Genomic DNA, 25,668 nt, shown 5'->3' with positions numbered 1-25,668 from the left:
GTGTTAAAATGGCAAACGACAGGGAGATTTGGGTCATTCTTGCGGACAGACCGCAGGTGTTCTGCAAAGCGGTCGCCCAGTTTATGTCTGGTCTCTCCAATGTAGAGGAGACCACATTGTGAGCAACGAATGCAGTAGACTAAGTTGGGGGAAAAGCAAGTGAAATGCTGCTTCACTTGAAAGGAGTGTTTGGGTCCTTGGACGGTGAGGAGAGAGGAAGTGAAGGGGCAGGATGGTCAGAGGGCCCTTAGCTTCTTCCTCGAACAGAGGCCCGAACAATCCCCATCCACCACTACTCTCCTCCGTCTGGCTGAACTTGTTCTCACGCTGAACAATTTCTCCTTCAACTCCTCTCACTTCCTCCAAGTAAAAGGTGTGGCTATGGGTACCCGCATGGGCCCCAGCTATGCCTGTCTCTTTATGGGGTATGTGGAACATTCCTTGTTCCAGTCCTACTCCAGCCCCCTTCCACAACTCCTTCTCCGGTACATCGATGATTACTTCGGTGCCGCTTCATGCTCTCGTCGGGACTTGGAAAAATTTATTAATTTTGCTTCCAATCTCCACCCCTCCATCATTTTCACGTGCTCCATCTCTGACACTTCCCTTCCCTTCCTTGACATCTCTGTCTCAATCTCTGGTGATAGACTGTCCACCAATATCCATTACAAACCCACCGACTCCCACAGCTATCTCGACTACAGCTCCTCACACCCCGCTTCCTGTAAGGACTCCATCCCATTCTCTCAGTTCCTTCGCCTCCGTCGCATCTGTTCCGATGATGCTACATTCAAAAACAGTTCCTCTGACATGTCCTCCTTCTTCCTTAACCGAAGTTTTCCACCCACGGTCGTTGACAGGGCCCTCAACCGTGTCCGGCCCATCTCCCGCGCATCCGCCCTCACGCCTTCTCCTCCCTCCCAGAAACATGATAGGGTCCCCCTTGTCCTCACTTATCACCCCACCAGCCTCCGCATTCAAAGGATCATCCTCCGCCATTTCCGCCAACTCCAGCATGATGACACCACCAAACACATCTTCCCTTCACCCCCCCCGTCGGCATTCAATAGGGATCGCTCCCTCCGGGACACCCTGGTCCACTCCTCCATCACCCCCTACTCCTCAACCCCCTCCTATGGCACCACCCCATGCCCACGCAAAAGATGCAACACCTGCCCCTTCACTTCCTCTCTCCTCACCATCCAAGGACCCAAACACTCCTTTCAACTGAAACAGCATTTCACTTGCATTTCCCCCAACTTAGTCTACTGCATTCGTTGCTCCCAATGTGGTCTCCTCTACATTGGAGAGACCAAACTTAAACTGGGCGACCGCTTTGCAGAACACCTGCGGTCTGTCCGCAAGAATGACCCAAACCTCCCTGTCGCTTGCCATTTTAACACTCCACCCTGCTCTCTTGCCCACATGTCTGTCCTTGGCTTGCTGCATTGTTCCAGTGAAGCCCAACGCAAACTGGAGGAACAACACCTCATCTTCCGACTAGGCACTTTACAGCCATCCGGACTGAATATTGAATTCAACAACTTTAGGTTGTGAGCTCCCTCCCCCATCCCCACCCCCTTTCTGTTTCCCCCTTCCTTTTCTTTTTTTTCCAATAAATGATATAGATTTTCCTTTTCCCACCTATTTCCATTAGAAAAAAAAAAAAATTTTCTTTACATCTTTTATGCTCTCCCCACCCCCACTAGAGCTATACCTTGATTGCCCTACCATCCATTCTTAATTAGAACATTTGTTTAGATAATATCACCAACTTTAACACCTATGTGTTCTTTTGTACTATTGTTGTTGACATCTTTTGATGATCTGCTTCTATCACTGCTTGTTTATCCCTACAACCACACCCCCACTCCACCTCTCTCTCTCTCTCTCTCTCTCCGCCCCCCACACACACACCTTAAACTAGCTTATATTTCAACTCTTTCTTGGACTCGAACTCAAGTTCTGTCGAAGGGTCATGAGGACTCGAAACGTCAACTCTTTTCTTCTCCGCCGATGCTGCCAGACCTGCTGAGTTTTTCCAGGTAATTCTGTTTTTGTTTTTGTTTTGGATTTCCAGCATCCACAGTTGTTTTGTTTTTATATTAATAAAGGGGAAATTGTTCAACGTGACAGGTTCAGTTAGCGAAGGAGGGTGGTGGGGGTTGAAGACTGGTTGGGTCTCTGTTCATGGAAGTGTAGATTCATTGGATGCCTACAAGTTTTGTTTGTAGGTATGCTCCTGAGCTCCTTGTCACATGTCATCTTAATTCTCCACCCCTCCCCCTTGCTGACCTCTAACACTGTTCCAATGAATATAAAAACAAAAAAACTGCGGATGCTGGAAATCCAAAACAAAAACAGAATTACCTGGAAAAACTCAGCAGGTCTGGCAGCATCGGCGGAGAAGAAAAGAGTTGACGTTTCGAGTTCTCATGACCCTTCAACTGTTCTGTATATTCTTCCATTTGATGTTGAAAAAAGCTGTTGTTCCACGATAGAAATTTAAGAAAATAACTCAAAATTCATGAAGCTGTTCCACTGTACAAAACCAACTTATGAAGCATAAGGTTTTTTTTAAATTGTTCACGGGGTGTGGGCATCGCAGGCTGGGCCAGCATTTATTGCCTATCCCTAACTGCCCTTGAGAAGCTGGTGGTGAGATGCCTTCTTGAACCGCTGCAGTCCCTGTGGTGTAGGTACTGCGCTGTTAGTGAGGGAGTTCCAGGCTATTGACCCAGGGACAGTGAAGGAAAGGCGATATAGTTCCTAGTCAGGATAATGTGTGATTTGGAGAACTTGCAGGTGGTATTGTGCCCATGCTTCTACTGCCCTTGTCCTTCTGGGTGGTAGACGTCAAGGGTTTGGAAGGTGCTGTCAAAGGAGCCTTGGTGAGTTGCTTCAATGCATCTTGTAGATGGTACGCACTGCTGCCACTGTGTGTCGGTGGAGGGAGCGAATGTTGAAGGTGGTAGATGGGGTGCCAATCAAGCATGCTGCTTTGTCCTGGATGGTGTTGTGCTTCTTGAGTGTTGTTGGAGCTGCACTCATTTAGACAGGTGGAGATTTTTCTTGACTTGTGCCTTGTAGATGGTGGACAGGTTTTGAGGAGTTGGGAAGTGAGTTACTCTCCACAGAATTCCAGCCTCTGTCCTGCTCTTACAGCCACAGTATTTATATGGCTGGCCCAGTTCTGTTTCTGGTCAATGGTAACCCCTGAATGTTGATAGCAAGGGATTCAGTGATGGTAATGCCATTGAGTATTATGGGGAGATGGTTAGATTCCCTCTTGTCATTGCTTGGCACTTGGGTGGTGCAAATGTTACTTGCCACTTGTCAGCCCAAGACTGAATATTGTTGAGGTCATGTTGCATTTGGGCATGGACTGCTTCAGTATCCGAATATTGTTCATGGATGATTGAACACCCCCATTTCTGACCTTATTATGGGAAAGAAGGTTATTGATGAAGCAGCTGAAGATGATTGCACCTCTAGGACTCTACCATGAGGAACTCCTGCAGAGGTGTCCCGGGGTTGAAGTGATTGACTTTCAACAACCGCAACCATTGTCCTTTGTGCTAGGTATTACTCCAACCAGTGGAGTGTTTTCCCCTTGATTCCAGTTTTGCTAGGGCCCCTTGATGTCACGCTCAGACAAAGATGGCCCTGATGTCAAGGGCAGTCACTCTCACCTCGGGAGTTCAGCTCTTTTGTGGCCATTGTAGAGCCCAAACTGAACATCAGTAAGGAGGTTATTGCTTAGTAAGTGCTGCTTGATGGCACTGTCGACAACACCTTCCATCACTTTGCTGAAGATTGAAAATAAACGAATGTGGCAGTAATTAGCCAGGTTGTCCTGGTTTTTGTGGGCAGGACATACCTGCACAATTTTCCACATTGCTGGGCAGTGACATACCTGTACTGGAACAGCTTGGCTAGGGGTAAATGCTAGTTCTGGAGCCTAAGTCTTCAGTACTTAAAAACAGGACCTCTATGGTTGTAATCTCAGGATTACTCCCTGTGCCATGTGCCAGTGAGGCTAGAAATAGGAAGATAGTGCAGCTAAACACATGGCTGAACAGATGGTGTAGGAGGGAGGGTTTCCGATATCTGGATCATTGGGATCTCTTCCGGGGCAAGAAGGACGGGTTGCATTTAAACTAGAGGGGCACCAATATCCTGGCTGCGAGGTTTGCTAGTGTCACTCAGGAGGGTTTAAACTAGTATGGCAGGGGGGTGGGAACCGGAGCAATAGGTCAGCAGGTGAAATAAATGACTGGGAACCAGTGAATATGGCCAGTAGGACTAAGAGGAAGAGCAGGGAGGGAGAAATTACTGAACACAGTGGGACTGGGGGTCTGAAATGCATTTGTTTCAATGTGAGAAGTAGAACAGGCAAGGCAGATGAGCTTAGAGCTTGGATTAGAACTTGGGACTATGATGTTATGGCTATTACAGAGACTTGGTTGAAGGATGGACAGGATTGGCAGATAAATGTTCCAGGATTTAGATGTTTCAGGCAGGATAGAGAAAGATGTAGAAGAGGTGGGGGAATTGCACTGCTGGTTAAGGGGAATATCACAGCTGTACGACAGGAGGATACATCGGTGGGCTCATGCAGCGAGGCAATATGGGTAGAGCTCAGGAATAGGAAGGGGGCCGTCACAATGTTGGGGGTTTACTACAGGCCTCCCAATTGCCCGCAGAAGATTGAGGAATAGTTATGTAGGCAGATTTTGGAAAGATGTACAAGTAACAGGGTTGTTGTGGTGGGTGATTTTAACTTTCCCTATATTGACTGGGAATCACTTGGTGCTAGGAGTTTGAATGGTGCAGAATTTGTACGGTGCATTCAGGAGGGCTTCCTGAGACAATATGTAAATAGTCCAACTCAGGAAGGGGAAATACTGGACCTGGTATTAGGGAATGAACCCGGCCAGGTGGTCGAAGTTTCAGTAGGGGAGCATTTCGGGAAAAGTGACCATAATTCAGTAAGTTTCAAGGTACTGGTGGATAAGGATAACAGGAGTCCTCGGGTTAAGGTGCTTAATTGGGGGAAGGCTAATTAGAACAATATGAGGCAGGAACTGAGGAATCTAGATTGGAGGCGGATGTTTGAGGGCAAATCAACAACTGGCATGTGGGGGGCTTTCAAACATCAGTTGATAAGAATTCAGGACCAGCATGTTCCTGCTAGGATGAAGGATAAGCATGGCAAGTTTCAGAAACCTTGGATAATGAAGGATATTGTGAGATTAGTCAAAAATAAAATGGAAACTTTCGTAAGGGCTAGAAGGCTGGGAACAGATGAAACCCATGGAGAATATAAAGAAAATAGGAAGAAACTTTAGCAAGGAGTCAGGAGAGCTAAAAGGGGTCAGGAAAAGTCACTGGCAACCAGGATTAAGGAAAATCCCAAGGCCTTTTATACATATGTAAAATGCAAGAGGGTAGCCAGGGAAAGGGTAGGCCCACTCAGGGACAGAGGCAGGAATCTGTGTGTGGAGCCAGAAGAAATGGGAGAGATATTAAATGAATACTTCTCATTAGTATTCACCAAAGAGAAGGACTTAGCAGTTGATTTGTGGGAAGAATGTGTAGACCAGCCTGGATCACGTTAAGATCAAAAAAGAGGTGTTAGGCGTCTTGAATATAAGTCCCCAAGGCCAGATGGGATCTACCCCAGAGTACTGAGGGAGGCAAGGGAGGAGATTGCTGGGGCCTTGACAGAAATCTTTGTATCCTCACTGGCTATGGGTGAGGTCCCAGAGCACTGGAGAATGGCCAGTGTTGTTCCATTGTTTAAGAAGGGTAGCAAGGATAATCCAGGAAATTACAGGCCGGTGAGCCTTACGTCAGTGGTAGGGAAATTATTGGAGAAGATTCTTCGTGACTGGATTTACTACCATTTGGAAGCAAATGGGCATATTAGTGACAGGCAGCATGGTTTTGTGAAGGGGAGGTCGTGTCTCACTAACTTGATCGAGTTTTTCGAGGAAGTGACAAAGATGATCAGCATTGGAAGGGCAGTGGATGTTATATACATGGATTTCAATAAGGTCTTTGACAAGGTCCCTCATGGCAGACTGGTACTGAAGGTAAAGTCGCATGGGATCACAGGTGAGCTGGCAAGATGAATACAGAATTGGCTTGGTCATAGAAGACAGAGGGTAGCAGTGGAATGGTGCGTTTTTGAATGGAGAGCTGTGACTAGTAGAGTTCCGCAGGGATCAGTGCTGGGACCTTTGCTGTTTTTAGTATACGTAAATGATTTGGAGAAAAATGTAACTGGGCTAATTAGTAAGTTTGCAGACGACACTAAGGTTGGAGGAGTTGCAGATAGTGAAGAGGACTGTCAAAGGATACAACGGGATATAGATCGGTTGGAGACTTGGGCGGAAAAATGGCAGATGGAGTTTAATCCAGACAAATGCGAGGTAATGTGTTTTGCAAGGTCTAATACAGGCAAGAATTATAGAGTAAATGGCAGAACCCTTAAGTGCATCGAAGGGCCGAGGGATCTGGGTGTACAGGTCCACAGGTCACTGAAAGTGGCAACGCAGGTGGATACGGTAGTCAGGAAGGCATATGGCATGCTTGCCTTCATTGGCAAGGGTATTGAGTATAAAAGCTGGGAAGTCATGCTGCAGCTGTATAGAACCTTGGTTAGGCCACACTTGGAATATTGCGTGCAATTCTGGTCGCCACTTTACCAGAAGGATATGGAGGCAATGGAGAGGGTGCAGAGAAGATTTACCAGGATGCTGCCTGGTCTGGAGGTTGGAGAAATTTGGATTGTTCTCACTAGAGTGACAGAGATTGAGGGACGACTTGATAGAAGTTTACAAAATTATGAGTGGCATGGACAGAGTAGATAGTCAGAAGCTTTTTCCCAGGGTGGAAGAGTCAATTACGAGGGCACATAGATTTAAAGTGAGAGGAGAAAACTATAGAGAATATGTGCAGGGCAAGTTTTTTTACGCAGAGGGTAGTGAGTGTCTGGAATTCACTGCCAGAGGAGGTGGTGTTTAAGAGGCAGCTTGATAAATACATGAATAGGATGGGAACAGAAGGATACGGACCCCGCAAGTGCAAAATGTTTTAGTTGACGGGCAAAATGATCGGCACAGGCTTGGAGGGCCGAAGGGCCTGTTCCTGTGCAGTACTTTTCTTTGTCCTTTGTGCTATTGCCGGAATATTGTCAGAGCCTATAGTCTTTGCAGTATCCAGTGCCTTCAGCCGTTTCTTGATATCACTTGGAGTGAATCGAATTGGCTGAAGACCAGTATTTGTAATTCTGGGGACTTCTAGAGGAGGCCAAGATGGATCATCCACAGGGCACTTTTGTTCCAAATGCTTAAGCCCTGTATTTTCACTGATGTGCTGGGCTCCCCATCATTGATGGTGGGAATATTTATGAAGCCTCCTCCTCCTTATAGTTGTTTAATTGTCCACCACCATTAACAACTGTGGCCGGACTGCAGAGCTAGATCTGAGCCATTGGTTATGGGATCACTTAGCTCTGTCTATCGCATGCTCCTTCTGCTGTTTGGCATGTAAGTGGTTCTCTATTGTAGCTTCATCAGGTTGACACCTCATTTTTAGCTTTGCCTAGTGCTGCTCCTGGTATGCCCTCCTGCACTCTTCATTGATCCACTGGTTTGATCATAATGGTAGAGTGGGGCATATACCGGGCCACGAGGTTACAGATTGTGTTCGAGTACAATTCTGCTGCTACCAAAGGCCCACGGCGCTTCACAGATGTTCAGTTTTAAGTTGCTAGATCTGTTCAAAATCTATCCCATTTAGTACAGTGGCAGTGCCACACAACAAAATGGAGGGGATCCGCAATGAGAAGTTTTATTACTACAGTTGAAAATGACTTTATCACTGAAAATAAGCATTTTTAACAAGGGTTAAAAATGTCATCCATCTATGAATTTCTTACTTTTAAATCACTGTAAATGACAAAATTATAATGAAGCATTTAATAGTTTCATTGGTATAGACTTGTTAGTTTCTTCACAAATTAAATATTTCTTAACATGGAAAATGTTTAAGATGTGCACAATAATGCCCATGTGCCAAAGAAAAGAAATGCAATTTGAAGAGCCTTCCCAAACAAACACAAGCAGCAAAATCTCTCAATTTTGACATAGAAGCCTGGCCAGTTTTGTGTGTGGGAGCCTGATTCTGGTGAACCAGCATAACAGATAACAGAAAACAGGAACACAAGTGGTTTTGGGTGTAACATGCATTTAAAATTCCGTGACCTGTTGGGTCAGTTGGGTCAATTCCACCTGAATTTCACCGATATAACTCAACAAGCTGGTCTTTATATACCACAAAGTACCCAAACAGCATTCTGAATTTTGGAGGGAGGCAGAAATAATTTCTGTGGACTGCATTTCAACTTATATAAGCAGTATTAACATTGCATTTCTTAATGTCATTTTCTACAAAAGACAAACATGGTTATTATATTTAACTTAAAACTTCCAAACATTATTTAATGGAGACAGCAATGTTACCTGCACACTATCCACTCACAGACTCTTACATATATCTTACCAATCATGATACCAACTGTCTCCATACACAGCCTATATGAAATGTCAAAACGTACTTTCTGTATAAAAACACATTTAAATACTTATTGGATAGAGACAGGTAGAGTTTTCTACAAGTGAATGCTATTCTTCTGGGATCATTTTAAAGAATACACCTAGTTTGCATTCCCATTAGTACAAATGAAGCATAGCAACATAAGAGAAGTACGCCACTCAGCCCGTCAAGCCTGCTCTGCCATTCAATATGATCAAAGCTGATTGTCCACTTTAATGCCCTTTTCCCACACTATCCCCATATCCCTTAATGTCATTCATATTTAGAAATCTGTCAATGACTCCTTTAAACATGCTCAATGATTGTTTTTCTATAGCCCTTTGGGCTGGAATATTCCAAAGATTCACAACGCTCTGAGTGAAACAAATTCCCTTCCTCTCGATCCTAAGTGGCTTCCCCCTTATTCTGAAATTGTGTCCCCTGGTGCAAGACTCCAACCAGGGCAAACATCTTATCTGCATCTACCCTGTGTATCCCTTTAAGTATCATTGAAACCTGCAAAATACTTAAATTTCCTCCTACCAAAGTGGATAACCTCACATTTTTGCACATTATATTCCATTTGTCGTGTTCTTGTCCGCTCATAACGTCTGTCCAAATTCCTTTGTGACCGCTTTGCATCTTCCTCACAATACAATCCCACCTAGTTTTGTGTCATCTATGAACTTGGAAATATTACATTTGGTCCCCACATCCAAATCATTGATATTTGTGAGCAGCTGGGGCCCAAGTACTGATCCTTGCAGTACACTACTGGTTACAGCCTTTCAATGCAAGAATGACCCCTTTATTCCTACTCTGTTTTCTGCCTTTTAAACCATCCTTAATCCTTACCAGTATATTACTTCCTATACCCATATGCTTTAATTTTGCTAACCAACCTCCTGTGGGGACTTTATCAAAAACCTTCTGAAAATCCAAGTATACTATGTCCGCTGACTCCCTTTTATCAACTGTTAGCAATATCCTCACAAAACTCCAACAGATTCGGCATACATGACTTCCCATTCATAAATCCATGTTGAATATGCCCAACCAGATGATTGTTATCTAAGTGTCCATTTTTCACATGTTTTATAAGATTCTAGCACTTTCCCTACTACTGATATAAGGCTAACAGGTCTGTAATCCCCCATTTTCTCTTTCCCTCCTTTCTTAAATAGTGGAGTCACATTTGCTACCTTCCAAACTGCAGGAACCACTCCAGAATCTATAGAATTTTGGAAGATGATCACTTGTCTTGTAAAAGAATACAAACTTATCCTAACACTATAGCCTTCATCTTATTTTCTTCAAAATATATTTTACTAGACTGTGCGGTCGACCTTCTCACCACTGGAGTGTCAACAAACCTTCAGTGTTCACATTAGGCCAATACATAGCATCCATATCTCTGTCCACCTCTGGAAGTTTTTTAGGAGATGCACAAACTACATCTTCGAAGAATTGAACGCCTACACTATTTCTTCCAGGCAATGAAAACACGCTTTGCATGTCAACAAAGCAATTCTAGAACGGCATGGTGATCCAAAACCGCTTCTGTGAACTGAGTATAAACTTAATTCACAACAATTCCATGATGACTCTGACACGTACTCACCCCCGCCAAGCAGCAGCCCTAAACTGACATTTTGAAATGTATCCAATTAAAATTCACTAGGAGCGGGATTGGCCGAACTAAAGACAAGGCAGTGCTGACTCAGGATGTCAGCTTCACTCCTGGGGGTTACCTTCCCGGCTCAGTCCCGCTGCGATCTGCTGACCGAGTCCTTACTGAGGAAACACAAACCCATCTCCACCGGAGGAAGGTACCGGGAAACGACGAATCCTGGGGCTTCTCCCCGATTTCCTATCCTATCCTCCCCTACCCCCTCAGTTTAAAAAAAAATCCAACCAACCTTCATAACGATCAGGCAGAATCCGCACTGATTCACTCACACACCGACTCCATCTTTACAGGGAGATAGCGACAGGCCGGAAGTGACAACTACAGCGGCGCCACAAGCTTCCGCTCTCCCAGAATCCAGCGCGGAGCTAGCAGGGACTCAGAAAGCGGCGGCGCGGAGTTGGTGGACCGGTGAGAGTGCGGCGGCGCGCAGCCGGTGGGCGGGTGAGAGTGCGGCGGCGCGGTGCTGGTGGGCGGGTGAGAGTGCGGCGGCGCGGTGCCGGTGGGTCGGAGTGCCGAGGCAGTTCTATTTCCTGAAAAGGTGAGCTTTCCCTCTCAGGATGTCCCACTACTGCTCCCCTCCCCCGGTTTTAATGGTGTCAGCACCAGGGGAGATGTTATTGGTGATGCCGATGGTCGGTTATTTCTAAAGATTTGTTTACAACCTGCAGCCACTGGCACTTAGTCGAGAAGGCAATGGTCCCCTTCCTCATGAAGGATCTGCTTAAAAACAAAAATACCTGGAAAAACTCAGCAGGTCTGACAGCATCTGCGGCGAGGGATACAGTTAACGTTTCGAGGATCTGCCCATGTAGTTTCATTAACTGCTCCATTACTGCCTGTCACAATAGGCCCCAGCGAGCCCACTCGACTGCTGGTAGTTCTGAACAAGCCTGGACGTTTCAGGCATCCCTATCCTTTCCTGTGACAAGTCACTTTTGACAATCCTGGCACTTCCTCGGTTTTGCTCAGCTTCTTGTTCCATATATATTTATGCAGAGCTGATGAGAGTCAGAGATAAAAACAAAAAAACTGTGGATGCTGGAAAACCAAAACAAAAACAGAATTACCTGGAAAAACTCAGCAGGTCTGGCAGCATCGGCGGAGAAGAAAAGAGTTGACGTTTCGAGTCCTCATGACCCTTCGACAGAACTTGAGTTCGAGTCCAAGAAAGAGTTGAAATATAAGCTGGTTTAAGGTGTGTGTGGGGGGGCGGAGAGACAGAGAGGTGGGGGGGGGGGGGGGGGGGGGGGGTGGGTGTGGTTGTAGGGACAAACAAGCAGTGATAGAAGCAGATCATCAAAAGATGTCAACGTCAATAGTACAATAGAACACATAGGTGTTAAAGTTAAAGTTGGTGATATTATCTAAACGAATGTGCTAATTAAGAATGAATGGTAGGGCACTCAAGGTATAGCTCTAGTGGGGTTTTTTTATTATATAATGGAAATAGGTGGGAAAAGGAAAATCTTTATAATTTATTGGAAAAAAAAGGGAAGGGGGAAACAAAAAGGGGGTGGGGATGGGGAAGGGAGCTCACGACCTAAAGTTGTTGAATTCAATATTCAGTCCGGAAGGCTGTAAAGTCCCTAGTCGGAAGATAAGGTGTTGTTCCTCCAGTTTGCGTTGGGCTTCACTGGAACAATGCAGCAAGCCAAGGACAGACATGTGGGCAAGAGAGCAGGATGGAGTGTTAAAATGGCAAGCGACAGGAGGTTTGGGTCATTCTTGCGGACAGACCGCAGGTGTTCTGCAAAGCGGTCGCTCAGTTTACGTTTGGTCTCTCCAGTGTAGAGGAGACCACATTGGGAGCAACGAATGCAGTAGACTAAGTTGGGGGAAATGCAAGTGAAATGCTGCTTCACTTGAAAGGAGTGTTTGGGTCCTTGGATGGTGAGGAGAGAGGAAGTGAAGGGGCAGGTGTTGCATCTTTTGCGTGGGCATGGTGTGGTGCCATAGGAGGGGGTTGAGGAGTAGGGGGTGATGGAGGACTGGACCAGGGTGTCCCGGAGGGAGCGATCTCTACGGAATGCCGATAAGGGGGGTGAAGGGAAGATGTGTTTGGTGGTGGCATCATGCTGGAGTTGGCGGAAATGGCGGAGGATAATCCTTTGAATGCGGAGGCTGGTGGGGTGATAAGTGAGGACAAGGGGGACCCTATCATGTTTCTGGGAGGGAGGAGAAGGCGTGAGGGCGGATGCGCGGGAGATGGGCCGGACACGGTTGAGGGCCCTGTGTGTGGAAAACCTCGGTTAAGGAAGAAGGAGGACATGTCAGAGGAACTGTTTTTGAATGTAGCATCATCGGAACAGATGCGACGGAGGCGAAGGAACTGAGAGAATGGGATGGAGTCCTTACAGGAAGCGGGGTGTGAGGAGCTGTAGTTGAGATAGCTGTCGGAGTCGGTGTGGTTTGTAATGGATATTGGTGGACAGTCTATCACCAGAGATTGAGACAGAGAGGTCAAGGAAGGGAAGTGTCAGAGATGGACCACGTGAAAATGATGGAGGGGTGGAGATTGGAAGCAAAATTAATAAATTTTTCCAAGTCCCGACGAGAGCATGAAGCGGCACTGAACTAATCATCGATGTACCGGAGAAAGAGTTGTGGAAGGGGGCCGGAGTAGGACAGGAACAAGGAATGTTCCACATACCCCATAAAGAGACAGGCATAGCTGGGGCCCATGCGGGTACCCATAGCCACACCTTTTATTTGGAGGAAGTGAGAGGAGTTGAAGGAGAAATTGTTCAGCGTGAGAACAAGTTCAGCCAGACGGAGGAGAGTAGTGGTGGATGGGGATTGTTCGGGCCTCTGTTCGAGGACGAAGCTAAGGGCCCTCAGACCATCCTGGTGGGGGATGGAGGTGTAGAGGGATTGGACGTCCATGGTGAAGAGGAAGCGGTTGGGGCCAGGGAACTGGAAATTGTTGATGTGACGTAAGGTGTCAGAGGAATCACGGATGTAGGTGGGAAGGGACTGGACAAGGGGAGAGAGAAGGGAGTCAAGATAACAAGAAATGAGTTCTGTGGGGCAGGAGCAAGCTGAGATGATCGGTCTACGGGGGCAGTTCTGTTTGTGGATTTTGGGTAGGAGATAGAAGCGGGACGTCTGAGGTTGGGCGATTATCAGGTTGGAAGCTGTGGGAGGGAGATCCCCAGAGGAGATGAAGTCAGTGACAGTCCTGGAAACAATGGCTTGATGTTCAGTGGTGGGGTCATGGTCCAGGGAGAGGTAGGAGGAAGTGTCTGCGAGTTGACGCTCAGCCTCCGCGAGGTAGAGGTCAGTGCGCCAGACCACAGCTTCCAACCTGATAGTCGCCCAACCTCGGACGGCCCGCTTCTATCTCCTACCCAAAATCCACAAACAGAACTGCCCCGGTAGACCGATCGTCTCAGCTTGCTCCTGCCCCACAGAACTCATTTCTCGTTATCTTGACTCCCTTCTCTCTCCCCTTGTCCAGTCCCTTCCCAGCTACATCCGTGATTCCTCTGACACCTTACGTCACATCAACAATTTCCAGTTCCCTGGCCCTAACCGCTTCCTCTTCACCATGGACGTCCAATCCTTCTACACCTCCATCCCCCACCAGGATGGTCTGAGGGCCCTTAGCTTCTTCCTCGAACAGAGGCCCGAACAATCCCCATCCACCACTACTCTACTCCGTCTGGCTGAACTTGTTCTCACGCTGAACAATTTCTCCTTCAACTCCTCTCACTTCCTCCAAATAAAAGGTGTGGCAATGGGTACCCATATGGGCCCCAGCTATGCCTGTCTCTTTATGGGGTATGTGGAACATTCCTTGTTCCTGTCCTACTCCGGCCCCCTTCCACAACTCTTTCTCCGGTACATCGATGATTAGTTCAGTGCCGCTTCATGCTCTCGTCGGGACTTGGAAAAATTTATTAATTTTGCTTCCAATCTCCACCCCTCCGTCATTTTCACGTGGTCCATCTCTGACACTTCCCTTCCCTTCCTTGACCTCTCTGTCTCAATCTCTGGTGATAGACTGTCCACCAATATCCATTACAAACCACACCGACTCCCACAGCTATCTTGACTACAGCTCCTCAAGCCCCGCTTCCTGTAAGGACTCCATCCCATTCTCTCAGTTCCTTCGCCTCCGTCGCATCTGTTCCGATGATGCTACATTCAAAAACAGTTCCTCTGATATGTCCTCCTTCTTCCTTAACCGAGGTTTTCCACCCACGGTCGTTGACAGGGCCCTCAACCGTGTCCGGCCCATCTCCCGCGCATCCGTCCTCACGCCTTCTCCTCCCTCCCAGAAACATGATAGGGTCCCCCTTGTCCTCACTTATCACCCCACCAGCCTCCGCATTCAAAGTATCATCCTCCGCCATTTCCGCCAACTCCAGCATGATGCCACCACCAAACACATCTTCCCTTCACCCCCCTTATCGGCATTCCGTAGGGATCGCTCCCTCCGGGACACCCTGGTCCACTCCTCCATCACCCCCTACTCCTCAACCCCCTCCTATGACACCACCCCATGCCCACGCAAAAGATGCAACACCTGCCCCTTCACTTCCTCTCTCCTCACCGTCCATGGACCCAAACACTTCTTTCAACTGAAGCAGCATTTCACTTGCATTTCCCCCAACTTAGTCTACTGCATTCGTTGCTCCCAATGTGGTCTCCTCTACATTGGAGAGACCAAACGTAAACTGGGCAACCGCTTTGCAGAACACCTGCGGTCTGTCCGCAAGAATGACCCAAACCTCCCTGTCGCTTGCCATTTTAACACTCCACCCTGCTCTCTTGCCCACATGTCTGTCCTTGGCTTGCTGCATTGTTCCAGTGAAGCCCAACGCAAACTGGAGGAACAACACCTCATCTTCCGACTAGGGACTTTACAGCCTTCCGGACTGAATATTGAACTCAACAACTTTAGGTTGTGAGCTCCCTCCCCCATCCCCACCCCCTTTCTGTTTCCCCCTTCCCTTTTTTTTCCAATAAATTATAAAGATTTTCCTTTTCCCACCTATTTCCATTATATAATAAAAAAAAACCCCACTAGAGCTATACCTTGAGTGCCCTACCATCCATTCTTAATTAGCATATTCGTTTAGATAATATCACCAACTTTAACTTTAACACCTATGTGTTCTATTGTACTATTGTCGTTGACATCTTTTGATGATCTGCTTCTATCACTGCTTGTTTGTCCCTACAACCACAACCCCCCCCCGCACCTCTCTGTCTCTCTATCTCTCCGCCCCCCACACACACCTTAAACCAGCTTATATTTCAACTCTTTCTTGGACTCGAACTCAAGGTCTGTCGAAGGGTCATGAGGACTCGAAACGTCAACTCTTTTCTTCTCCGCCGATGCTGCCAGACCTGCTGAGTTTTTCCAGGTAATTCTGTTTTTGTGATGAGAGTCAGTCCTTTCCATTCTTGATAAAAGCAAAATACTGCAGCTGCTGGAAATCCAGAGCAAAAACAAAAATACCTGGAAAAACTCAGCAGGTCTGACAGCATCTGCGGAGAGGAACACAGTTAACGTTTCTAGTCTGAATGACTCTTCATTGGAACTAAGGAAAAATAGAAAAGAGGTGAAATATAAGCTGGCTTGGGGGGAGGGTGGGGGGACGGACAGGTAGAGCTGGATAGAGGTCCATTTTTGAACTGTGCCCATGGCGCGGCAGACGCATTTTTAGATCTTGAGTATACATGTGGTTTCTTGTCTTTGTTTCCTGGATACTCCCATCCTATTATTGCTGTGAGTAACTTGTATTTGCCATTTTGTCACACATTCCAGTGCTTAGATCCATATAAGAATGTGGGGAGAAGCATGCCTCCATAAGCTTTTGCCCTCATTTTTACTAAGGTATTGTGAGCCTTCTATAATCCAGTTTAATCTCCCAAAGGCAACAGAAGCAAGTCCAATCCTAGTTTTGACATTTCCTTCACAAGCCCCACTTATTGACACTAATCGACCAAGTGTTCACACCCATCCAACTTCCCAAATGACAAAAATTTTGTCGTCTTTGTATTAATCGGTAATCCAAACTTTTTACTGTCCCTCTACACATCCGTTAATCACTGCATGCAGCTTTTAGATAAAAACAGAACATTGTGGATGCTGGAAAGCTGAAACAAAAACAGAAAATACTGGAAAAAACACCCAAGAAGAGTCATACAAAAGTGAAACGTTAACTCTTTCTCTCTCCACAGATGCTGCCAGACCTGCTGAGTTCTTCTAGCATTTTCTGTTTTTATGCTGGTTTTAGATGTTGCTATAACATCAAAATCATCAACAATTCTGAGATTTTTAGAAGTCTTGCATATATGGAAACTCCAATATCATCATCTAGTGCAAGATTCATTATTGCTTCCAATTATACATTAAATATATCAGGCAACAGAGTATATCCTTGCATCACTCCAACTGTTGATCTGTTGGACCAACTGCTTAATACTGTGGCTACAAGAGCAGCTCAGAGTTTGGGAATTCTGCTGTGAGTAACTCACCTCCTGTCTCCCCAAAGCATGTCCACTATCTACAAGGCACAAGGCAGGGGTATATGATGCAATATCCTCCACTTGCCTGGTTGAAGCTTGACATCAACCAGGACAAAACAGCTAGCATGTTCACCTTAAACACCAATTCCCTCCACCATCGGTGCACAGTGCAGTAGTGTACTAGCTATAACTAGGACTGCAGCAACTCGCCAAGCCTCCTCCAAAAGCACCTTCTAAACCTGCCAACCCTATCAGCTAGAAGGATAAGGGCAGCAAATGCATGAGAACACCACCACTTGCAAATTCTCCTCCAAGTCACACACCATCCTGAAATAAAAACATTTCTGGAAATGTTCAGCAGGTCAGTTGTGTAAATGCACCCTTGTGATCTTGCATCATGCAGTCCCCAAATCCACCACTTCTGACGGAAAGGATTCAACCTCGAGGTTACAACACCTAGTATGTACTTGGCTGTACTTATAACTTTTTTATGATTGACAAGAAAGACTGGGCATTTATAGTATGCCAGAACTTGATGTTTGTATGTCCCATCCACTCCAATGGAAAATCTTCCCAAGGGGGCCAATTTTTAGGACAGATCAGATTTTTTTTCTATATGAAACCTCAACAGCAGAAGGCATTAGCTTTTCAAGTTTTCCTGAGGTAACTTTAAAAGCTAAATCCCATATACTATACTTGAGCCAGTACAGCTGGCAATGTACCATGAGAGCCAAACAGCTGAGAAACAGACCTGACAAGTGGTGAAAGAATGGACAAGTTTTTTCTATCTCTAGTGTATTCTGAATAGATACAGAGAGTGATTGATTATTGGGGTAGTGTTAAGAGGCAAGGAGCTCATGGAACAAGTGAATTGGAAGAAAAACTGATACTCTTTCCCCTTCATTCCTACAAGTGTGCCACTTAAAAAGCACAAAGATTTTATTATATATAGTTGACCCCTCCACATGGTGTAAACTAGCAGTGGTTAACTAAATATGAATTGAAGAGCAATAATTGTTGCTGCTTTTTATGAGTTAAAAATAAGCATGTGTTTTGTGACTCATGGTATTGGTTCTTTAAAATGAAGTATAGTTTCTGATTTTAATAGCTCGGCTGAGGCGAATTTGACTTCAGACGACAAATTTCAAATATTTATTTTTTAAAGTACTTTACACCAATGTGGTATAAAGCCTGCTGTTGCAGTTTATGGTCTTACAAAACAGTCAATATGATTAGATTAACTAAAAAGGTAGTGGAAGCAGAGTCTTTGACTATTTTTAAGGCAGAGGTAGATAGATTCTTGATAAGCTAGAGGGTGAAAGGTTATCAGGGATAGGCGGGAGGTTACAATCAGATCAGCCATGATCTTATTCAATGGTGCAGCAGGCTTGAGGGACCGAGTGACCAACTCCTGCTCCTAATTTGTATGTTTATTTGCAATAGCAAACATGTGTTGCATCTACTTGTCTCATCCAAAATCTGATACGCATGCATGACAGAATGTAATTTTTTGCAGATTTTTAAAGTTTACTGCAATCACATGCTTCTAATGTTTGACAGTTTTGTGTCAGATAGTTCATTTCTGTTTTTCCTATAGAGTATTCTCCTCCTTCAGGTACCATTCCTCTAAGAGGAATGTTGGTGACCGTTGGACTTCCATTGCATTGGTCCACGATGAAACTTGGAAAACTACCACAGTGGTTTGTTGTTGCCTTTCTATAGAATATCAGCTTTTTAACTTAAGATTTCATTGATGTCCAAATAGTCCTGGGCATTTATCTGGTTTTTAGCCTCTCCGAGGTGATTATATGGCCCTGGGTGGATAAAGAGTGTATGTATTACACAAGTCATTACAACAGCATGGAACAGACCAGTTGGCCTTTTCCTGGCCCAGTATGTTTCTTTTGTGACCTGCTAAAGCAATATAACAGTATATTGAATAAAACAATTAGAAATAAAGCAGGCGGGAAAATGTCTGAGAGGAGAGACAATAAACAGACAGTCAGGTCACAGAAGAGGGAGTTAATGTGTTTTATGTTGCAAACTAAAAGAAAATTGTTGTAGATATAAAATTTACTGTGACGAAGAAAAAACAAAAAACATACGAAATAGGGGCAGAAGTAGGCCATTCGGCCCCTTGAGCCTGCTCCACGAGCCATTAAGAAAGGACAAAAAGTTAAGAACATAGAAATAGAAAAAAGAAAGGAAAGAAACTATAAAAATGCAGCAAAACTATAAAACAAAAACAAAATTAATGATAACGTACAGTTGGTTCACCAATCCTGGAAATAGCAAAACACCATAGCACCGATTCTTCACCAGCTCTGTGTTCTAACGGCCAATATCTATATATTATACAAACATTTCTGTCTTGTACTTCGTTTCGAGCATTGCTTAAAGCAAATTAGTATAAAGAAAATTTCCCTTAAGTGCTTCAGTGATGCTATTGGAATCTGTAGCTGTTAGTACAGCTGCAGGCATGAATGTGTGACACGGAATTTTATAATAGGGAAAATCCTATTCCAATGTCACTGAGAGCCAAGAGAACCATGATGCCCAAATAGAGTCCATGACACATATAAGAAATGTTATATGTATAAAATACATTTACATTTAAAACCTGACTGGGTAAATTAGATTTTTTTGTCCGTATTCACTCTGACTTCAAAGACTAGCATTTTCAATCCCTTGTCTTTTCAATTGGCAGATTGCATCTTTGCACTATTACGGATTCATCATGTCTGCAACATCTGTATCAGATAGTTCATTGATAAAGACTGTGGCCACTAAAGTCCCTTTTAGTGACCTGTGTTTAACATTGGAAAAAATACAGAAGACTAAGTCCAGGCCTGATAAAAATAAATATTTCAAAGACTTCCTGGATTCATGGAGAAATTTCCATAACACCCTTCACAAGAATGATTTAAACACCACTGATTCCTTCTACCCAGCATTGCGTCTGATCCTTCCTCAGCTTGAGAGGGAGAGAATGGCATATGGAATAAAAGAGACAATGCTTGCAAAGCTTTACATTGAAGTTCTTGGTTTGCCGAAAGATGGAAAAGATGCTCTTAAACTCCTGAACTACAGAGCTCCAACCAACTCACAGAGAGAGGCAGGTGACTTTGCTGTGATTGCATATTTTGTTCTGAAACAGAGGTGTCCAAATAAAGGCACACTAACTGTTCAAGGCGTAAATGAACACTTGGACTCTATTGCACTTAATAATGCTGCCAAGAGGAAAGATTTGATCAAGAAGAGCCTATTGCAATTAATATGTCAGACTTCAGCATTGGAACAAAAGTGGCTTATTCGTATGATCTTGAAAGACATGAAATTAGGCATTAGTCAGCAAACTATATTTCAGTTATTCCATGCAGATGCATCAGAACTTCACAGCGTAACGACAGACCTAGAGAAAGTTTGCAGACAACTTCATGATCCCACTGTGTCCCTCAGTGATGTCTCCATCACAATGTTTTCTCCTTTTAAGCCTATGCTTGCTGCAATTGCCAATATAAAACACATTGAAAAGTTAATGCACAACCAGAGTTTCTACTTAGAAACTAAACTGGATGGAGAACGTATCCAGCTTCACAAGGATGGAGATGTATACAAGTATTTTTCTCGTAATGGATATGATTATAGCCAGCAGTTTGGCGGTGCTTCATTGCAAGGGTCTCTCACACCATTCATTCACAATGCCTTCAAGAGCACTTTGCAGAACTGCATTCTGGATGGAGAGATGATGGCCTATAACCCAATCACCCAAGCCTTTATGCAGAAGGGAAACAAGTTTGACATCAAAAGAATGGTGGATGATTCAGAATTGCAAACCTGTTTCTGTGTCTTTGATGTGCTAATGGTAAACAACCAGAAGCTGGCAAATGAAACCCTCAGGAAAAGACATGAAACCCTTCAAACTCTCTTCACATCAGTGCCAGGACGCATTCAGATTGTGGAAAAAATGGAAATAAAAACAAAAAAGGATGTGGCCGATGCCCTAAATGTAGCTATAGATCAAAGGGAAGAAGGAATTATGGTGAAGGATCCTTTGTCTGTTTATAAACCAGACAAACGTGGCGAAGGCTGGTTGAAAATTAAGCCAGAATATGTTGACGGTTTGATGGATGAGCTTGACATCTTAATTGTTGGTGGTTACTTTGGTAAAGGCCATCGTGGTGGAATGGTATCTCATTTCTTATGTGCTGTTGCAGAGCCTGCTTCACCTGCTGAGAAACCATCAGTCTTCCACTCACTTTGCCGTGTAGGTTCTGGATACACAATGAAGGAGCTGTATGAACTTGGACTGAAACTGGCTAATCACTGGAAACCTTACTGCAAAAGAGATCCTCCACCAAACATTCTATGTGGCACTGAAAAACCAGAGGTCTATATCGAACCGTGTAATTCTGTTATTCTTCAAGTCAAGGCAGCTGAAATTGTGAGCAGTGATATGTATAAAACAGGTTGCACTTTGCGTTTTCCACGAATTGAAAAGATCAGAGATGATAAGGATTGGTACGACTGTATGACATTGCACGATTTGGATCAACTGTACAATAAAGCATCTGGGAAACTTGCATCCAAACATGTTGACCTAAGTGATGAGGAACCAGATAAGAAAAAACGTAAGATTCCTACAAAGGCCAAAAAGTTAATTGGCATTGCAGAACAGTTTAAGGCCCAAGATCTATCGAGTGTTGACAAAGTTTCTAATATTTTTGAAGATGTTGAATTTTGTGTCTTGAATGGTCTTCACGATCACTCCAAAGCTGAGTTGGAGAAGGGAATAGCTAAATGTGGAGGGTTGGTCGTACAGAACCCAGGGCCAGACACATATTGTGTTATTGTTGGCACAGTTAATGTCCGTGTCAAAAATCTTGTTGCTGCTAATGAACATGATGTGGTGAAAGCTGACTGGTTGCTGGAGTGTTTACAAAAGAAACATTTTATACCATGGCAACCTCAGTATATGATTCATATGTCACCTTCTACAGAAAAACATTTTGCCCAGGAATATGATTGCTATGGAGACAACTATTATGCTGATACTGATAAAAGTCATCTCCGGGAGGTATTCAAACGAATGAGTAAACCAGAACAAAATTTACCCTTTAAAACTATTGCTGACCTAGAACAGCGATACTTATGGGACATATCCTCTCTAAGTATGTTCAGACACTGCATCGTTTATATAGATTTCTACACTAGAATTGGTGACTCTAGTACGCAGATACATGGCACAAGTTTAGATTTGAGGATTTTAGAGTTGCGGTTTCATGGGGCACAATGTGTCACAAACTTGAAAGAAGGTGTCTCACATGTTGTCATTGGTAATGATGTACAACGTCTCTCAGAACTAAAGTTGCGAAGGACGACATTTAAAAGGAAATTCAAAATTGTGTTGGAATCATGGATAACTGATTCAGTAAAAGCAGGCAGTCTGCAAGATGAAAAATATTATCTGCTGTAGAAGAATCAATGAAATATAAGTAAGACTTGGGCAATTCTTAACGTGGGCAATGTAGAGTTTATAAGTAAACTTGTTCGATTCCACACCCTGCAAAACACTTCAATTGAAGATCAAAATGTGTCTGAAGCTGTGCAATCCTTCACAAAGAAATTACAATCTTGTTTTGTTTTTATTTATTTTTCTGCCTGGACACAAAGCAATACATGATCCAGAAGCAGTATTCCAGATGGTGATTGATTATACAGTTTCCTTTTTGAGTTTAACTTTTCAGTTTACCCTCTAAAAAGGATGAGTTTCTTGATGTGGGCAAAATAGAACAATAATTTTATCAATGCACAATATTGCGAATGCTGGAAATCTGAAATAAAATAGAACAAAATGCTGGAAAAACTCAGCAGATCATGCAGCATCTGTGGAGAGAAACACAGTAAATGTTTCAGGTCAAGTGACCTTTCATCAGGAGTTCAGATGAAAGGTCACTTGATCTGAAACATTAACTGTTTTTCTCCATAGATGCTGGCTGACCTGAGTTTTTCCAGCATTTTTTATACTTTGTAGTTATCATCAACAATGCTTAATTTTCTAAATTTAAACCAAGGCTTTAAAAATAATATTGAAACAGGAAGGATCAGCACTAGAAGTGATTGTAATATCAAAACATTGTATTTAATAATTGTGGAACTAATGTTCTCCTTTTTAAATTGACATCCTTTACAGATAACATGTAATAAGACTTAGGTCACAAATCAGATAAAGAAACCATCTTGCCACCATAACCTGCATTAAATAATCTAAACCTGTCATTATTGTTTAGCTTGTCAGTAGCAAAAGGAAATATTCACTGTTTGGCTATATATAATGTGACTGTTTCGACTGGTATTTTGTGTCGAATTACAAATCATAACTGTCTTGTGTATTGGAAGTGACACTTAATGAAGCAAGAAGATTGGTTTAAGCTGGTGATGTATACCTCAAACTTATAACAACTATGCACTATACTCTGTTATCAAGCAAATCAAACCACAGGCTTTAAACAACATTCTGGACTGAGACTACAGAAGAGATGAATTTACTTGTAACCTAAAGAGAATAGGGCCAAACAAAAAGGTATGGCATTCCATGACTGATCAGACTGAGGGAAGCAAAATAAATTACACCAGAGACCAAACAGTGAGACAGTGGAGGGGGAAATGTGGTTTTACATAAAACTGCCTTATTCTTCTGCAAAGTCATTTTAGCATAGAATCCATAAAGAAGAATCCTTCCTAACTCCTTAGAGGGAGTTCTCAAGCATTTTAAGAGAATCACTTTTTATGATCTCTGAAAGTGAGCTGCTGAGATATTAACTATTATAGTATGGGTGCTGGTTTCAGACTGCTTTCAACATGTCTAGAACTGTCTAAATGAGCCAGTTCTTCGTAGACCATGAATTTATTTATTTACACAGTTATATACCATCGGAGCCTTTGAATTATTAAATACTGCAGGGGAATTGCTAAACCTAATAAATAGTAGCACTTCGAGCAAGGCTTCCTTGATTTTGCTTCAAAGCTAAATTTTATTGTAATATGTATGTGTTTTTTGTGCCAAATACTTTATTTTTATTCATACATTGACCTTCATTTTTTAAGTACACCATGTTCCTTACTGTGTTGTACAGATACATAAATTGAAAGTGATCCATGGTGGAGCAGATCACACAGTTCAAATTATGACAAGTCAGAGCCAGTTAATGGTTGAAGTAAGGAAATGTACCACATGTTTTGAGTAAAATTTGTCTGATTTTCACATACTGTTTGCATGTTATTAAAATTTTAGATGTTAAAATTATTTTATTCTATGGCTTAGGAGATTAATTTCTCCTAACGATGAGTTAACTCATTTCCACAAGTGATCATACAAATAAGTCAATGGGAAAATAGATTTTTTTTAAGGAAAGTAGTGGAGGGTCCCTGTTTTTGCTTCAAAGCTAAACTGTAATTAAACATTAAGATGTATATTTTCAGCATTTATAGCAATGGTAAAATTAAATTATCTTGGAAGAATTTTAGATTTGTACACAGGCTGGTGTCTATATGTACATGTGCTGATTGTCAGCAGATATTCTTATCCACGTTAATAGCATTAATAACTTGTATTTTGAAAAATAATTTAATAAAGAACCTGATTAAGTGTGGAACATTAACTTCTAAAGCTTTGACAGTTATTTGATGCATTAATATACACCAATAACACAATTCCAAACATTCCCTTCTCTAAGAAACAAGGCAGCCAGATCTCAAACACGTGGAGGTCTCCTTTCTTACAGCAGGGAGGAACAAAGTTCTAGAGATGGGAACCAGATAGACCTTACAACCAGTGAGGAAGCCACAGATGGTTACACAGAAATGCAAGCTCCCATACCCAAAATTCCAAGTCACTTATGCAAAGAAATTTGAAACTCTCCCTTGTATGCACCGGTCCCTGTTTTTTAACTGCCTGGGTTTATACAGAATGCAGTATTTCAGTCCAAACTTCTCTAAAAAAGACTGTTGTATTTGCAAATGCATTACTGTTTCCATATGCAGACCAAGTTCTTTATGAACTTAAGCCTGTGGCTTTATCCGTTGCTACAGAGTCTTCATTGTCTGGTTGCCTCATATCTTCACAAAAAGGGGTAGGCATCTGATGGAAAATTATTTTAAACATAAGGCTACTGTTTGTAATTTTAGTGATTTTTGTTTGGAATGATGTCATTTTTTTGTCTTCTGTTAGTGTTTTGGAATTGATCTTCAGACAACTTTTAGTGAAAACGTTTAACTTTATTTACAAGACAGTAGCGACAACTACACGTGTATCAAACTTTTCTGCACATTTTGTATTTACGAGGATATTTATCTCATGACATTACAATATTTACACTGGTCGTGAAATTATTCCAGTCTTTCAGGTGATTTCCTGATCCGTGTGGAACGACATAGCTCCACAACTTCAGATTCTTTTGTAGGAAATGCATTCTCTGGAACTGCAATAACATCAGGCACCTCATTAGGCACAGGTAGTTCAGTGTCTTCCGCTCCGACAGAGACATCAGGCATGTATGTCCTTGGTTGAGCAACTTCAACAGGAATCACTGGTTTAGTAATGGTTACAGGCAGAACACCATTTTGTTGGGGTCTCTTTATTTTTCATAAATGATCCACATGCTTACGGGTGATCTGGCCCTCCATGCCCATGTGGTAGGACAATGGTCCGGTCACAACTCATTTTGCCAAGTAACCACTTCAGTCCTCCACCAAAATTCTTTACATACACTGCTTCCCCAACAGCAAATTGTTCATGACTATGCAAATCATGAGTTGCTTTTTGGTTCCTTTGACTTTTCTCTATTTTCCCCTCCAAATTGGGAAGTATTAGGCTTAGTCTTGTCCGAAGACAG

The 25,668-nt window shown here is 43.4% G+C and overlaps 2 protein-coding genes across 7 annotated transcripts in view; one reads left to right on the top strand and one right to left on the bottom strand.

Moving 5' to 3' along the window:
- abhd13 (abhydrolase domain containing 13) overlaps nucleotides 1-10,641 on the bottom strand; it is a 37,750-nt gene extending 27,109 nt beyond the window's left edge. The window contains exon 1 of the mRNA XM_041198886.1: nucleotides 10,524-10,641. The gene's annotated coding sequence lies outside the window, so the exon portion shown is untranslated. The remainder of the gene's footprint in view (nucleotides 1-10,523) is intronic.
- Nucleotide 10,642: 1 nt separating this feature from the next.
- On the top strand, nucleotides 10,643-24,435 carry lig4 (ligase IV, DNA, ATP-dependent). Of its 6 annotated transcripts, none has more exons than XM_041198879.1 (3): nucleotides 10,665-10,702; nucleotides 18,372-18,474; nucleotides 19,482-24,435. In XM_041198879.1, the coding sequence occupies exon 3, from the start codon at nucleotides 19,512-19,514 to the stop codon at nucleotides 22,248-22,250; it is 2,739 nt and encodes a 912-aa protein (XP_041054813.1). In that variant the 5' UTR covers nucleotides 10,665-10,702; nucleotides 18,372-18,474; nucleotides 19,482-19,511; the 3' UTR covers nucleotides 22,251-24,435. The 6 variants fall into 6 exon arrangements, with proteins under 6 accessions (XP_041054815.1, XP_041054813.1, XP_041054819.1 ...); XM_041198880.1 differs by lacking the exon at nucleotides 10,665-10,702 and adding an exon at nucleotides 10,743-10,832; XM_041198884.1 differs by lacking the exon at nucleotides 10,665-10,702 and adding an exon at nucleotides 10,761-10,832 and having other exon boundaries at nucleotides 18,390-18,474.
- Nucleotides 24,436-25,668: the final 1,233 nt, after the last annotated feature.

Source organism: Carcharodon carcharias, chromosome 11, assembly GCF_017639515.1.
Source record: "Carcharodon carcharias isolate sCarCar2 chromosome 11, sCarCar2.pri, whole genome shotgun sequence".
In the NCBI taxonomy this organism is placed as follows: Eukaryota; Metazoa; Chordata; class Chondrichthyes; order Lamniformes; family Lamnidae; genus Carcharodon; species Carcharodon carcharias.
The sequence above is the reverse complement of the archived record's forward strand: the minus strand, read 5'-3'. Positions and strand labels throughout refer to the sequence as shown.

Coding starts and splice junctions, on each gene's coding strand:
- lig4 (XM_041198881.1), top strand. CDS start 19,512: ATGTCTGCAACATCTGTATCAGATAGTTCATTGATAAAGACTGTGGCC.